This window comes from Diospyros lotus, chromosome 3, assembly GCF_014633365.1.
Source record: "Diospyros lotus cultivar Yz01 chromosome 3, ASM1463336v1, whole genome shotgun sequence".
NCBI classification, from domain to species: Eukaryota; Viridiplantae; Streptophyta; class Magnoliopsida; order Ericales; family Ebenaceae; genus Diospyros; species Diospyros lotus.
This window is the reverse complement of record NC_068340.1, coordinates 35,629,558-35,643,915: the sequence shown is the minus strand read 5'-3', so window position 1 is coordinate 35,643,915 and position 14,358 is coordinate 35,629,558. Positions and strand designations below refer to the sequence as shown.

Here is a 14,358-nt window from a genome sequence, read left to right as displayed (position 1 = left end):
AATACAGGATGAAGCTTAACTTCACAAAAGCTTGGAGGTGAAGGATAAGATTCCCACAACACCCAACATAGAAGGCCAACACCCATGTCAACAATTCAAATTACTCCAAGTTCTTGAACAAAATATATCAACGAACTTCAATTTCCGGCTGATATCATTTAAATAAAATATATCATCCATACAACTGTAAATGGTTTCTATCATTGCTGACCAAAAAATTACTTCCCATGTTCCTGATCATAAAGTTACTCCAAGTTCCAAATTTCAACATTGACAAAATCACGAAGGACATGGCCATACAATTCAAAGGGTTCACATAGTTCACATAGGGTTGTGACGAGAAGAAGGTGCAAAGGGTTCGCAAAGGGTTGTGATGAGACGAAGGTGAAGAGTTTACAAAGAGAAGTGACGAGATGAAGGTGAAGGTTTGTAGAGAGAAGACAAGATGAAAGGGAGGACGAAAGTGAGGATTCACAGAGAGAAAGACAAGATGAAAGAGAGGGTTTGCAGAGAAAATACGAGGACGAAGGTGAGGGAAAACGAGATGAGAGATGAAGAAGACAAGGGTGAAGACTAACGAGATGAAGGTGAGGTGGAGACTGGCAAAGGTATGCAGATTTAGTTTTCGGCTTTAAACATTGAGTCAAGTTTGTTTTTTGTGATATTTTAATATTATATATGAGTTTATATTGTTAATCACATTAACATTCCATTAGTTTATTTTAAAGAGAATTAACAGTAATTATGGACTTGTATACAAAATTAAAATTTAATAATTTTTTATATTTTAGTGAAAAATTTAGTCATCTTTGTATATTTTAGTTAAAAATAATTTTGTAACTTAGCCACAAAGAATGACCAAGCGAACATCGTGAATCATGGTGATGCATCATTGATTAGCGTTGCTCATTGCGCACGTATTCATATCTAACAAACATGAAATTTAGGGAATATATATGTCTGGGATGGGCCGATCGAATCACAAACACAGATTCTAAACCCTTAAAAAAGATGCGTGATTATGAGTGCATTATATAACCATCCTTGTAATTTTTGGTGATTTGGTGTTCCCTCTGAGCCTCGTCTGTCATTTTCTGCGCAGCGCATGCTAACCAAGCTACGTTCCCTTGGCAATAATGATAAAGAAGCAGCGGCACCACGGGGGGCAACACATGAAAGATTGCATGGATTTCGTAACGTGGACAACTTTTGTAGTATATTAATCATGCATGGCATGGCTGGCTTATATATATATATATATATTTACACGTATTTGGAGCGGATAATATTATTATTATATTATATATATTAATTTAGAATAGTCAGCCTTAAATATTGAAAGCGAACCTCAATTGATGTGTTGCTGGTTTGAGAGGCCAAAATAGTTTCTTTGTGAATATCCAACAATATCTTAATTAAAAATTAGTCTTTTGCGTGACGCACTAATGTTAGATTTCGTCCTCGCTCTTGGTCTTTGTGAATGAACCCATCTTGCATGGGATGTACGTAATAGCTTTTAATTAAAGTTTAGTGATTTTTTTTTTAGTCGATTAGAAAATTAAAATTCGTGTAACTTAATTTGATTAATAACATTAATCAATACAGTTACAGTTTTAATATATAGTAGAAGCAGGGGGGGTGTGTGTGTCTATGTTGCGACTAAATTCCGAGAACTAAACTGAATTAATGTGATTGATTTATTTTGATTAGATTATTTTTAATCCATTTAAAATCAATCTGGGGTCTAAACTACTATATCATGAAACTCAGACCAAATTGATACAAAAATGCCTACTAAGGGGGTATAGCGGCGGATCAACGGAGGAGGTGTGGCCGGCCGGCCGGCCGGTGGGGCGCCGCTCAGAGGGGCCCACAAAATGCTTGATGAAGACGAGAATTACCTTTTCTTCAAAATTTTGTAAGCATTCCTTCATTCAATTATATTAATAAATTCATGGCCTTGACCTAATCTGAGATGACGAAGGCCTAGCTACTAAATTATTTTTATATTATAATAATATTAATACATACATACGTAAATGTGTCTCCATATGCAATTTTGTAATAAGTCATATAAGGGAGTAGTTACGACTGCTCAGTCTCAAGATGCTCTCAATCTGGAATATTTATTTGATATTATAATACATAGCTAGCTAGCTAGGTTTTTGTGTTTTTATTTTTATATTTTTTGTTTGCTAAAGTTGTAGATCGACTCTGTGACAATAATAGGGACAATTATTACTTTCTTCTTCTAAGACCATTTTATTTTATAGGGAATTTAAACTCGAAAATAACTGGAAAAGATTGCTTCTTGCCCTCTACATACTTGATCAGTCTCGTGCTAGCTAGTAAAAAATTTTAATGACAGTATTACTAATTTGTCTTAATTATTAGCGTTACAACATTAGAAATTAATTAAATTTCACAATCTCAAGATCACACTATGGTATTTTTCTAAAACCCCACATAATCGTCTTGCTAAACTTTAATTATCTCTTTAAATAACTCTCAAATCTATTCACCAAATTCGTCTTCTAAATATTAATTTTATTTCGGAATTAAGAATAAAATTTTAAACAATAACCAAATGGAGAGGGAGAGAGAGAGAGAGAGAGAGAAGGAAACAGACATGCTCTGACGATTGGGTGGATCCGCATTAATTAAATGTTCACGTACTGCCATGCAAAAAGAAAAGTAAATTAAATTTAAAAATTATACAAATAATTAAGAAGGAATATTAAATAGAGGGGAGGAAGAAAGGCACTGTTTGGAGTTGACTTTACAGGTTGGGTGGGGCGTGGGCTTGCTCTGCTCGGAGGTTGGAGGTGAATCTGGCGATGGCGCTGGCGGAACCCCCCCTTCTTTTATAACCTTCACATGCCCAAAACCAATCAATTCTACCCCCCCAGTTGCCTTTCCCCCAAGCGCTCGTAGGCGCGTACCATTATTATTTTGATTGGTTGGTGTTGCACGCGTAGCATTATTAGCAGGAGCAAGGAGCAGGGAGCAGTGCTATTTCACTGTCATGTGTAGATGGAATCACACAGGAATTAATGAAAAGCATTTTGTCCACATTAATTCCCGGCTGGCAAAGCTTTTCATGGATGGCTGTGATTTATCTCAGGATGCCCGTGATGAAAGAAATTTGAGCCGTTGGATGAATAAATATCTTCCAGAAAGTTGGATAAATTCCATGACATGTATAGTTTACACGAGCACAGGCCCAGAATAGTGGATCAAGTGTGTGTGTGTGTGCGCGCGCGCGCGCGAGCGAGAGAGAGAGAATTTGGAGTCAAAATCTTTGATCTCTCTAATTTGACCTAACCAAACACAAGAAAAAATAAAAAAATAAAAAAGAAATCTTACTAATTTGGATGCCAAATGTCTCATCTCAATGATTATCTTAATTTGGCTAACATCACCATGCATGTTGATATTCTCCAACCCCACATTTATTCAACCACTCCCACCCAACTTAGAAAAAAAAACAGATAAAGAAGTTTACTGGATTAGATGAATAGATAGTGACTATGAGAGTTAATTCTTATTGATAGCATATTAAATTACAAAAATTCTTTTTAAGGGGCCGCGCGGGTGCCCTTTTTGCCGGGTACTTAATTACAACTTGAAATGAATGGGTATTTAGTTAATTGGAGATGCATGGGAGTATTTTAGAAGAAAGAATAATAAAACAAAATTGCATAAAAGAATCATGTTGGTACGTACTTGTATACCCATCCATTTGAATTGTTAATTAAATCATGATGATCAATTGTAAGAATATAATTAATTAGGTGATATATATCATTCTACTCAATTAAATAACAAACGACTGATGAAAAAGAACATTGATTGGACTAATTTCTAATGAAGCTCATGAAAGTCATGATAGGGCTATAATAGCTAGTGTTTCTCTAAGCATAACTAAGTGCATATGTCCAGAGAGAGAGAGAGAGAGAGAGGGTGGCCATTTTCTGCAACTGCTCATTTTCATCTGCATACATACATGCATATATATATATATATATGTCTGTATATGTATGCCATGCCCCATATGCATCGGATGAATTAGCTCAGAGTGAAGAGATGGAAAATCATGTGATGGATGGGTTGTCTTGTATATAATATGTACACTAGCTAATTCTTGCATGGCTTATATATAAATGATTAATTTGATGAATGAAATTGGATAAAGAAGATGGTGTGCGTGCATGGCGATGCATGAGCTGGGTGGCACATCTGATCCCTACCTTAAGAGAGAAAGAGATGCAAGAATCGTTTGACCAAGGGGGTGAGGGTTAAGAGTGTGTGTGCGTGTATATATATATATTAGAGCCCCAATTATAGACAATATATATATATACATGATTCTCCCTTGAATAGACACTGCATATTTATTTAGTTATTTACTTACTCTGTACGGAACATCTCTCTCTCTCTCTCTCTCGTCTCCCTTTGACAGGACTCGTTAGTAGTTACTGGAATCTAAATGGTGAAAGAGAACAGGAAATTAATTTCTATGAAACTAAATTTTACATAATCTAACTAACATTTCAACTAGTATATATTTCGCTTCAATTACTTCTTGTTTATTACCTAGCTTTGTCCTTAATTTAGATCATGAACCCAAATAAGATAAATGCACCCAGATTTATTTCAAGCCAATAAATAAGACTATAACAATGGCTGACAAACATATATAATAATAACTAATTAAACAGCTGGGCCAAGCAACATAGAGCAAAAATACTGATATTTTTACATAAGAATATATATATATATATGATATTTCTATTAATTTTTCACATGAAAAAATATTATCAAGAATGAGTTAATAGTGATATATAAATATTTCTTATTAATTTATGATAATTAATCAACGGAGAAAAGATAATTAACAATTGACGTCCCGCAATAGTCATGTAAAATTTCTGTTTTTAATTATACCTGTCATTATTATCCTTCTATACAATTTTTCTTAACGACTTTAGAATGCAGTTTATGTGGTAAATAAAAAAATATATATATTTGCTAGAGTAAATAAAAATATATTGCTTAAGCATATCTTCATTGCAACTGTGACTTGCATGAAACTTACTTGCATACTCCTCTTTCCGCCTCGCATGATGACTCCATGAATTAATGGTTACACATGTCATGCATACAAATGTAGGTGCATCATGCATCCATGTGTCATCCAGCATACAAAAGTAGCTAGCTAGACACACACTCACATATATACTTATTATATATATATATATTAGAGAGAGAGAGAGAGAGAGAGAGAGAGAGAGAGAGAGAGAGGTCCTTCTCCTTTGTATGGCTAGGGCAACAATCAATTCATCCCCAATCAATTTTAGGTCAATTTTACTGCAAGAGTTTATCATCTCTTCCTTCTTCTAAAGCATCGATCTATCATCATCTTCCTGGTCCTTAGGCTATTCAAAAGAATAGATATATATCCAGCACTCTTCTTTGATCATCATCATTCAACTACTGGAATTATATAAACTGATCATCATTTGCAGACAAACCCTAGAAACCACCATGGAAGGAAGCGGCAGTAGTACAGCTGAAGCATATTCGGAGGCAAGTCCTAGCCACAAAAAAAACCATGATGATCAGGATCATGTTGATGATGACAACAACAGGAAGCAGCCAAAGGACAGATCAAGCTCAAGCAACATCAGCATAGAAGAGAATAAGAAGAAGGCGGCTTCTGGATCTGTAAGGCAGTATGTTCGCTCCAAGAATCCCAGGCTGCGTTGGACACCTGATCTCCATCTTTGCTTCGTTCATGCTGTGGAAAGGCTAGGAGGCCAAGAAAGTCAGTACTTTATGACCAGTAAATCAACATTAATCTTCTTAATTTAGCCCATCAGATTTCACTAGTTTAGTAATTAAGTTAACTAATTATTTGGAGCAGGAGCAACGCCTAAGTTGGTTCTTGAATTGATGAACATTAAAGGCCTTAGCATCGCTCATGTCAAGAGCCATCTTCAGGTATATATCCATAACAAATTAACCACTTTATATGAGCAAAAGTTTCAATACCAATTTGTGATCAAATTGTTGTGAATTTGTTTCGTCAGATGTATAGGAGCAAGAAGATCGAGGACCCTGATCAAGGTTAGATTTTTTACTTCCAAATAACAGCGAAAAGAACAGGGTTTTTCTTTCCATAGCTCTGATTGGCTTTTCTCGTTGGCACAGTTAATGTATCGGGTCAAGGGATTTTGTTTCATGGTGGAGATCATCGTCTCTATAACCTCAGCCAACTTCCTGTGCTACGAAACTTCAATCAGAATCACACTTCTAGTTTAAGGTATGAGTTAATTAGTACTTTGATCGTCTATAGCCTTCAGTTTCTAATTGGGTTTCTGGGGATCAGTTTCGAAACATCCTAATACTCATTATTGTTTTGAGTCCCATGATTCTTCTAACAATTTCGGCTCTTGTTTGTTGCTTTCTTCCAGTACTACTCTTTCGAACCTAATTTATAGGCCTTGCAATGGTGGAGTTGCTTCCATGGAAGCTGCTGGATATGGATCTTATTGCTCCACAGCAGGGAGAATCTCATCCAGATATGGTTTCTGTTTGCGTAATCCTTTCAATGGACAAGGCCAAGAAGAGTTGAGATCATCACCTCAAAGCCAAATCGAGCCAGGCTCAATGGACTCCATTCTCATTAACCAACGGCAAAGTGCAGAGAAAATCTCTCTTTCGCTGGAGCAAAGGGCAGTGAAAAGAAAGGCTCCCGACGCCGCGGATCGGGTCGACATTGATCTAAACCTTTCTCTGAAAATGGCACTTAAAAAGGAGGAGTTTGAGAAGGCTTTGGAGGAGGAAGAAGTTAACAATAATGGTGGATTATGTCTTTCTTTGTTCTCATCTTCAGCCACAAAGAGAAAGAAGTTAGAAGAAAGAGATGGTCCTAGAAAGCGTGGAAGACCAGCAGCAGCAGGAGGGAGTCTAGATCTGACTTTGTGAATGAAGACAATTTCAAGTGAGATTCTGAGGTACGGTACTTAGGTAGAAAAGAGAAAATGTGCACAGACCTTTGTCATCTACCAGTTTACAAGGTAAGGGCCAGGACGCCTACACCTAGTCTTTTTTTTTCTTTTTTCTTTTTTTTTTTGGTTAAAAGATTAATTTGTACGCACAAGTAGTTACCTTCAACTGTGGAATATCTAGAAAAAGAAGATGGACATTGGGAAATGGGTATTGATAAAAAAGATGCTACATATGACTCTTTAAGCAACTGTTATGTTGTTTACCGTCGGATAATATAGTAGTTGCCTAACTGAGAAAAAATGGGTGAGCTCCATTCATATGAGGCCCACACCACATGCATGGGGCCCACCCTCCTCTCTCAGTTGCCTGACGGTGGGCAACATAACAGTGCCCTAGCTCTTCAATCTTACAATCTATGTCTTACAATCTTTGTTGACACATGAGTCATGTATATACCTGTGTCTAAAATAAGGACAGATTAAAATGTTGGATCTATTTCATTAAATAGCTTACATAAAATATTTGAATATTTTCTTTGTAAGTAATCTATGTAACGGGGAAGGCAAATTATTTTGAAAAAAAAAAAAAAGCTCTCTCTCTCTCTATAGGATTGCTTGGGAGTAGATATCCTCGACACTGTCGTGTTTTGTTCAAATCCCCAAATTCAAATTGTTTCCCAAAATTAGGATTTTTTTTAGGAAAGGTGTTTTTGCTTTTCTAATTTTATTTTGTTTGTTTTGTTTCTTCCTTGTATATAAATATAACTATTGTCTTGTTCAAATGAAATATATAAAATATTACTCTTTCAAAGAATTTTCATAGTATCAGAGCAATTATTTTTGGGAAAATTCTATTCACAGCCCGTATTTTAGCTCTTTACAGCCCATACTCAGCCAAATTCTACAATAATTTTAAAATTTCTATTTTACCCCTCCTATAGCCCACAACCCACTTTCTCCTCTGACCACCCCCGACTGCCAACCTCCGCTTCGTCTCTCTCTTTTTCTCTCGCACACACACATAAACACACACACACACACATGCGGTCGCCATGGCCGACCTAGCCCATTGCGGGGTCGGCCATGGCGACCGACACACACACATACCCTCTCTCTCTCTATGCAAATGCATACACACATAAAAAACATGGTCGCGGCTATGGTAGCATTCGAGGAACCAGGGTTCCCCAACTGGCTCGAGCCAAGGAATGATGGGATGGGTTCCCTATTCAACAGTCGAGGAAATGAGCTTTCCCCGATTGCTGGCAATCGAGAGAAACCTGGTTTCCCCGACTGTTGGTTTTTGGGAAGACGTTTTTTTTATTTTGTTTTATTATAATAAAATAAAATTAAAAAATGATACAAATAAATAAATTTTAAATATCTATATTTTAAGTAATTATAATTTAATTAATTTTAAAATTTAAATTATCATAATTAAGTGTTGAATTTTTTATACTTAAAAAAATTAAAATTAATTAATTTATCTTATTGAATTAGATAAAGATACATATATTTAAAAATAATTTATTTTAAATGATGATAGGATTTTTAGATATGTTATGTTATTGAATTACTTAAGATACACATATCTAAAAATCCTATCATCATTTAAAATAAATTATTTTTAAATATATGTATCTTTACCTAATTCAATAAGATAAATTAATTAATTTTAAATTTTGTTAAGTATAAAAAATTCAACACTTAATTACGATGATTTAAAATTTAAAATTAGTTAAATTATAATTACTTAAAATGTAGATATTTAAAATTTATTTATCTGTATTATTTTTAATTTTTTTATTTTATCTTATTATAATAAAACAAAATAAAAAAAATAATAGATAAATAAATGTCTTCCTCGACTGCTGGCAATCGGGGAAACCTAGGTTCCCTGACTGTCAGCAGTCGGGGAAGACGTTCGTTCCCCGGCTCAAGCTAGTTGGGGAACCTTAGGTTCCCCGACTACTGCCATGGCCACGGCCATGCTTTTCGTGTGTGTGTGTGTGTGTATGCCTTCGCATAGAGAGAGAGAGTGTGTGTGTGTGTGGGTGGGTCGGTCGCCATGGCCAACCCAGTAATGGGTTGGGTCGGCCATGGTGGCCGTATGTGTGTGTGTATATATATATATGTATGTGATTATGTGTGTATGTGTGTGCAAGAGAGAAAGAGAGAGGCGAGGCGAAGGCTAGCAATCAGGGGTGGTCGGAGGAGAAAGTGGGTTATGGGCTATGAGAGGGGTAAAATAAGAATTTTAAAATTATTATGGAATTTAACAGAGTATGGGCTTTAAAGAGAAAAAATACAGGTTGTGAATAGAATTTCCCTTATCTTTGTGACATCCTAGGGTGCCTATCTCTTTGCCAACTGCGTACGCAACCACTTGCAATGTTAGAGCTCCAACTATTAGATTCGTCGTGCCCAGCCATTGTCGCACCCAAGAACGTCGTTCGTCGCTGTGCCCAACCACGCCAACCGTTGCCATGCCTAGCCATCATCGCACCTAAGAACGTTGTCCGTTGTCACGCCCAATCGTGCTTACCTTCGTCGCCGCACCACTCCGTTGCTACAAACTCTACAGCTGCTTTAGTTAGATCTATTCGCAGCTGCAACCATCAGGCATCGCTGAAACCCTATCGTCGCATGCACTGTGTCATCACCAGATCTATTGCCGACCACCATTGAAGCTCCTTGCGTCGTCACCAAATTTGTCATCGCATCTACTACCGACCACCATTGAAGCTCCCCACACCTCTATCAGATCTACTGTCACTATAACCGCCGACCACCGTGTGCTCACCAAATCCTGCCACCACCTTTCGATCTGTTGCCAGTCGTCGCACGCTAACCAAATCCAATCGCCATCTTTCTACTGCCAACTGTTGCTTGCTCACCCAGATCTGACCACCACGACTTGGATCTGCATCGTCACCACTGCTCAAATCTGCACCTAGCTCACCCAGATCCAACATTTAGCAATCAGATCTTGTTGTGGCTGCCACCATCCTCAGATCTGACTCACCCATAATCGTTTCAAATCTCATAGTTTCAAATTTTGTTACTTTTAGATCTGAACTGTTGCAACTGTTTTTGCTTCATATCTGTGAAATCTCCATAACCCACTCAACTCCAAGCATCCATTCTTTCCAGTTTTCATGGAAAAGAATGATGAAACTTCAAAGGCAACAATGTCCTTTTCCAACATGTACGATGATCCAAGTGACCCCTTTTATCTCCATCACTCTAACCAACCAAGTTTGGTTCTTATGCCTTAACAATTGACATAGAACAACTATCCCGTTTGGAGCCATGCCATGGTCATGGCTCTCATCGCCAAGAACAAGGATGACTTTATAAACAAATCTATCACGAAGCCCTTATTAACATCCACCAAAGAACACAAATAATGGATTCGCTGCAATCTCCTTGTCAAATGTTGGATCCTCAACACTATTTCACCCAACATTACTCAAAGTGTGATATATAATGATAGTGCATCCAAGATCTAGCTGGAATTGAAAGAGCGTTTCTCTCATCCAAATAGTATGCATCTTTTCCAAGTTGACCAAGGGATTCAAGAGTGTACATTCAAGGGGAAATGAGCATTGGTGACTATTACACCAAATTAAAATGCCTGTGGGATGCACGTGATGCTCTAAGCCCTTTTTCATCTACTAATGGCGACATGGAAAAACAATTGCAAGAATACCAACAAATGCAACGCACTATTCAATTCCTCATGAAACTCAACCCCATTTATGCTGGAGCTAAAGGGCGGATACTACTCATGGATCCTTTGCTGCCCGTGAACAATGTATTTTTCCTCATCATTTAAGATGAAAAACAACGAAATGTCTCTTCACAAGTGATTGAAAAACACCAGATGCATCTACTTTTGTTGTAAAAAATGGACCACCAAATTCCAACAAGAATTACTCACTAAGAAATCTACACCTCAAATGTGATCGCTGCAACCTTGTTGGGCATACCACTGCAAATTGCCGTCAACACATTAAGTGTGATCATTGTGGTTACAAAGGCTATACTATCGATGTATGTCGCAAGCTTAAGCGAGCAAATGCTCAAGGGGATAAGAAAAGTCCCTCAAACAGTTTTCCCAAAGCTCATCATGTGAATTTCAAATCTGACAAGATTGAAACAACTTCTTCCTCCTACAGTCTCACTGTTGAACAATATCATGATCTCCTTAAACTCATTGCTCAAACAAAATCTGTTAGTACTACCAATCAAGTATCAACAGTGAGTAACTTTTCAAGTATCTCTCTTAGTTCTCTCACATATGATAAGGGTATTTGATGGATCTTTAACACAGGAGCCACTGATCACATGGTTTCTTCCCCTAATTTCTTCACCAGTAGCATACCTATCACTAATCGTTATGTTCATTTACCAAACTATGCTCTTGCTCAAGTCACACATATAGGGACAATTCAATTTTCAAGTTCATTGGTTCTTTATAATGTCCTTTGTGTTCCTTCCTTTAAACTTAAGTTGATATCTGTGGCCAAATTAACTCAAACCTCTTCATGTTACGCAACATTCATCAACAGCCTTTGTTTTGTGCAAGACCAACATTAGGGGAAGACAATTGGGACGGGAATTGAACAAGTTGGACTCTACTATTTGGATGAGTCGAAGCATGCTAAGTGTCGTATTTTCCTTGCCACCACCACTTCCATCAATCCTCATCTTTGGCACCAACGTCTCGATCATCCATCCAATAAAAACCTACAAGCCACTTCTTTATGTTCAGACTTTGTCAATGTCAGTTTTGTTAATGATTGTTCTATTTATCCACTTGCCAAACAAACCAAGCAACCTTTTCCTTTTAGTTCTATTAACACAAAATCTTGTTTTGAGTTGATTCATGTTGACATTTGGGGTGGTTATCATGTCCTAACTTTACAAAGTGCAAAATACTTCCTTACTATCGTAGATGATTTTTCTCGATCCACATGGGTTTATCTCTTGCTCAACAAATCTGAAACTATAAATTGTTTACTTGCCTTTATAAACCTTGTTGAAACCCAATTTGTTTCTCGCATCAAAATCATTCATAGTGATAATGGCCCTGAATTTGTCATTCCAAACACATATCATGTTAATTATTCACCAAACTAGTTGTCTCAACCCCACAACAAAATAGTATTGTTGAATGAAAATATAGACATCTCTTTAATGTAACTAGTGCCTTACTTTTCCAAGCCAATCTTCCCAAAATCTTTTGGGGTAATGCTATTCTAACTGCTGCATATCTTGTCAATCGTACCTCAACCCTTGTTCTTCATCGCAAAACACCATTTGAGGTAGTATTTCATAAAACACCTACTTATGATCATTTACATATTTTTTGTTGTCTCTATTCTGCCTCTACCCACCACCACAACCAAGCAAATTTTACACTCGTTCTCTTCGTTGTATCTTTCTTGGCTACCCTTATAGTACCAAAGGTTATCAAGTATATGATTTATGCACCGAAAAAATCTTCATTTTTTCGAGATGTCCTTTTTCATGAACATGTTTTCCCTTATGCTTCCGCTACTCCCATCTCTACTTCGCCAACACACTCAACCATTCTCGATGTGGGCCCTATCGATCCAATTTTTCCCTCCGCGACCAATCCAAACTACGACACCTACCCATCCAAACTCACCTATCGCGATGCCATCTTAACTTGCCACAACACCTTTAGTATATAGTCTAATTCCCACCCGACCTCACTTGATGCGACGTCAGCTTTGCCCATGACCATGCCTTTCGACCTGATCCTCTCTTCTGCATTGCAAATTTCAGATGTTGCGACTTTTGAACCTGCCCTTACGACATTGCTCGATGCCCCACATGATTCTCCCACACCCGACACCCGACTCTGATGACCCACACGAGCACCTAGCTATCTTCAACAGCACCATGTAGAAGTTTCCTTGCCTGCTTGCTTCCTACCATTGTCTCACTCGATGTTGATTGCCGCCACAGGTATTCCTCACCCCTTGTCTCACTTTCTTACTTATGATCAACTTTCTCCTATTTATCGTGTTTTCACCACTTCCATTTCAGTAATCAAAGAACCTACCAATTTTACCTAGGCCGTCTAAGATCCTAAATGGTGTCTTGCCATGACCGAAAAACTTCATACTCTCCATAATAATGACACTTGATCTTTTCAACCTTTGCCTTCAAACAAAAAACTTATGGGTTGCAAATGGGTCTACAAGATCAAATTCAATCCTGATGGCACTTTCAAGGGCTATAAAGCACGTTTGGTTGTAAAAGGTTACAGTCAGATTGAAGGTTTTGATTACAGTGAGACTTTTGCCCCTATTGCCAAGCTTGTTACCGTTCGCTTACTCCTTGTTGTTGCGTTTTCCATGAATTGGCACATTCGACAACTAGATGTCAACAATGCCTTTCTCCATGGTGATTTGGAGAAAGATGTCTACATCTCATTACCTCCTAGTTTCAGACGAAAATGGGAGACCTGAGTATGCAAGCTTCACAAATCTCTGTATGGGATTAAGTAAGATTTCCATCAGTGGTTTATCATACTATCCAAAGTCCTCACCCTTACGGACTTTATACAATCCAAATTAGATCACTCATTATTCGTCCAACATCGTGGTACTTCCTTTACTACTCTCCTTATCTATGTGGATGACTGGCAATAATCTCCAAGAAATTGAACAAATTAAAGCTCATCTCATGTAGCAGTTTAAGCTTAAGGATTTTGGTAACTTGAAGTATTTTCTAGGCATAGAGATATCTCGATCAAAACAAGGAATTGCTATTTCACAAATAAAATATGCACTTGAAATATTAAAAGACATCGGGTACTTGGTAGTAAAGCCCGACAATTCTCCAATGGAGCAGAATTTATCTTTTAGTAAGCGAGATGGTGATTGTATTGAAAATCCCTCATCTTATTGAAGACTTGTTGGGCGATTGATTTATTTAACTATCACAAGGCCAAACTTGGTCTATTCCGTTTACATTCTCAGTCATTTTATGGACAAGCCCCGAGTTCCACACCTAAAAGCGGAACAAAGAGTTCTACACTACATCAAGAAAACACCCGGACAAGGTATTTTTTTTCTCATCCACAAATTCATTGCAGTTGAATGCTTTTTGTGATGCAGATTGGGCTCAATGTCGAGACGCACAAAAGTCAATCACAGACTACTGTGTGTTTATTGGGAGTTCCCTCATTTCTTGGAAAACTAAAAAACAAGTTACTGTCTCCCGATCAAGTGCAGAGACAGAATATCGGTCCATGGCATCTGTTTTTTGTGATGTCACTTGGCTCCAAAACATTTTACATGATCTT

At 37.4% G+C, this 14,358-nt stretch overlaps 1 protein-coding gene across 1 annotated transcript; it reads left to right on the top strand.

The window, feature by feature from the left end:
- Positions 1–5,307: 5,307 nt before the first annotated feature.
- LOC127797852 (probable transcription factor RL9) lies at positions 5,308–7,215 on the top strand. The gene is made up of 6 exons (XM_052331012.1): positions 5,308–5,360; positions 5,529–5,827; positions 5,927–6,003; positions 6,093–6,129; positions 6,214–6,325; positions 6,477–7,215. The coding sequence occupies exons 1-6, from the start codon at positions 5,320–5,322 to the stop codon at positions 6,988–6,990; spliced, it is 1,080 nt and encodes a 359-aa protein (XP_052186972.1). The 5' UTR covers positions 5,308–5,319; the 3' UTR covers positions 6,991–7,215.
- The last annotated feature ends 7,143 nt before the right edge of the window (positions 7,216–14,358 follow it).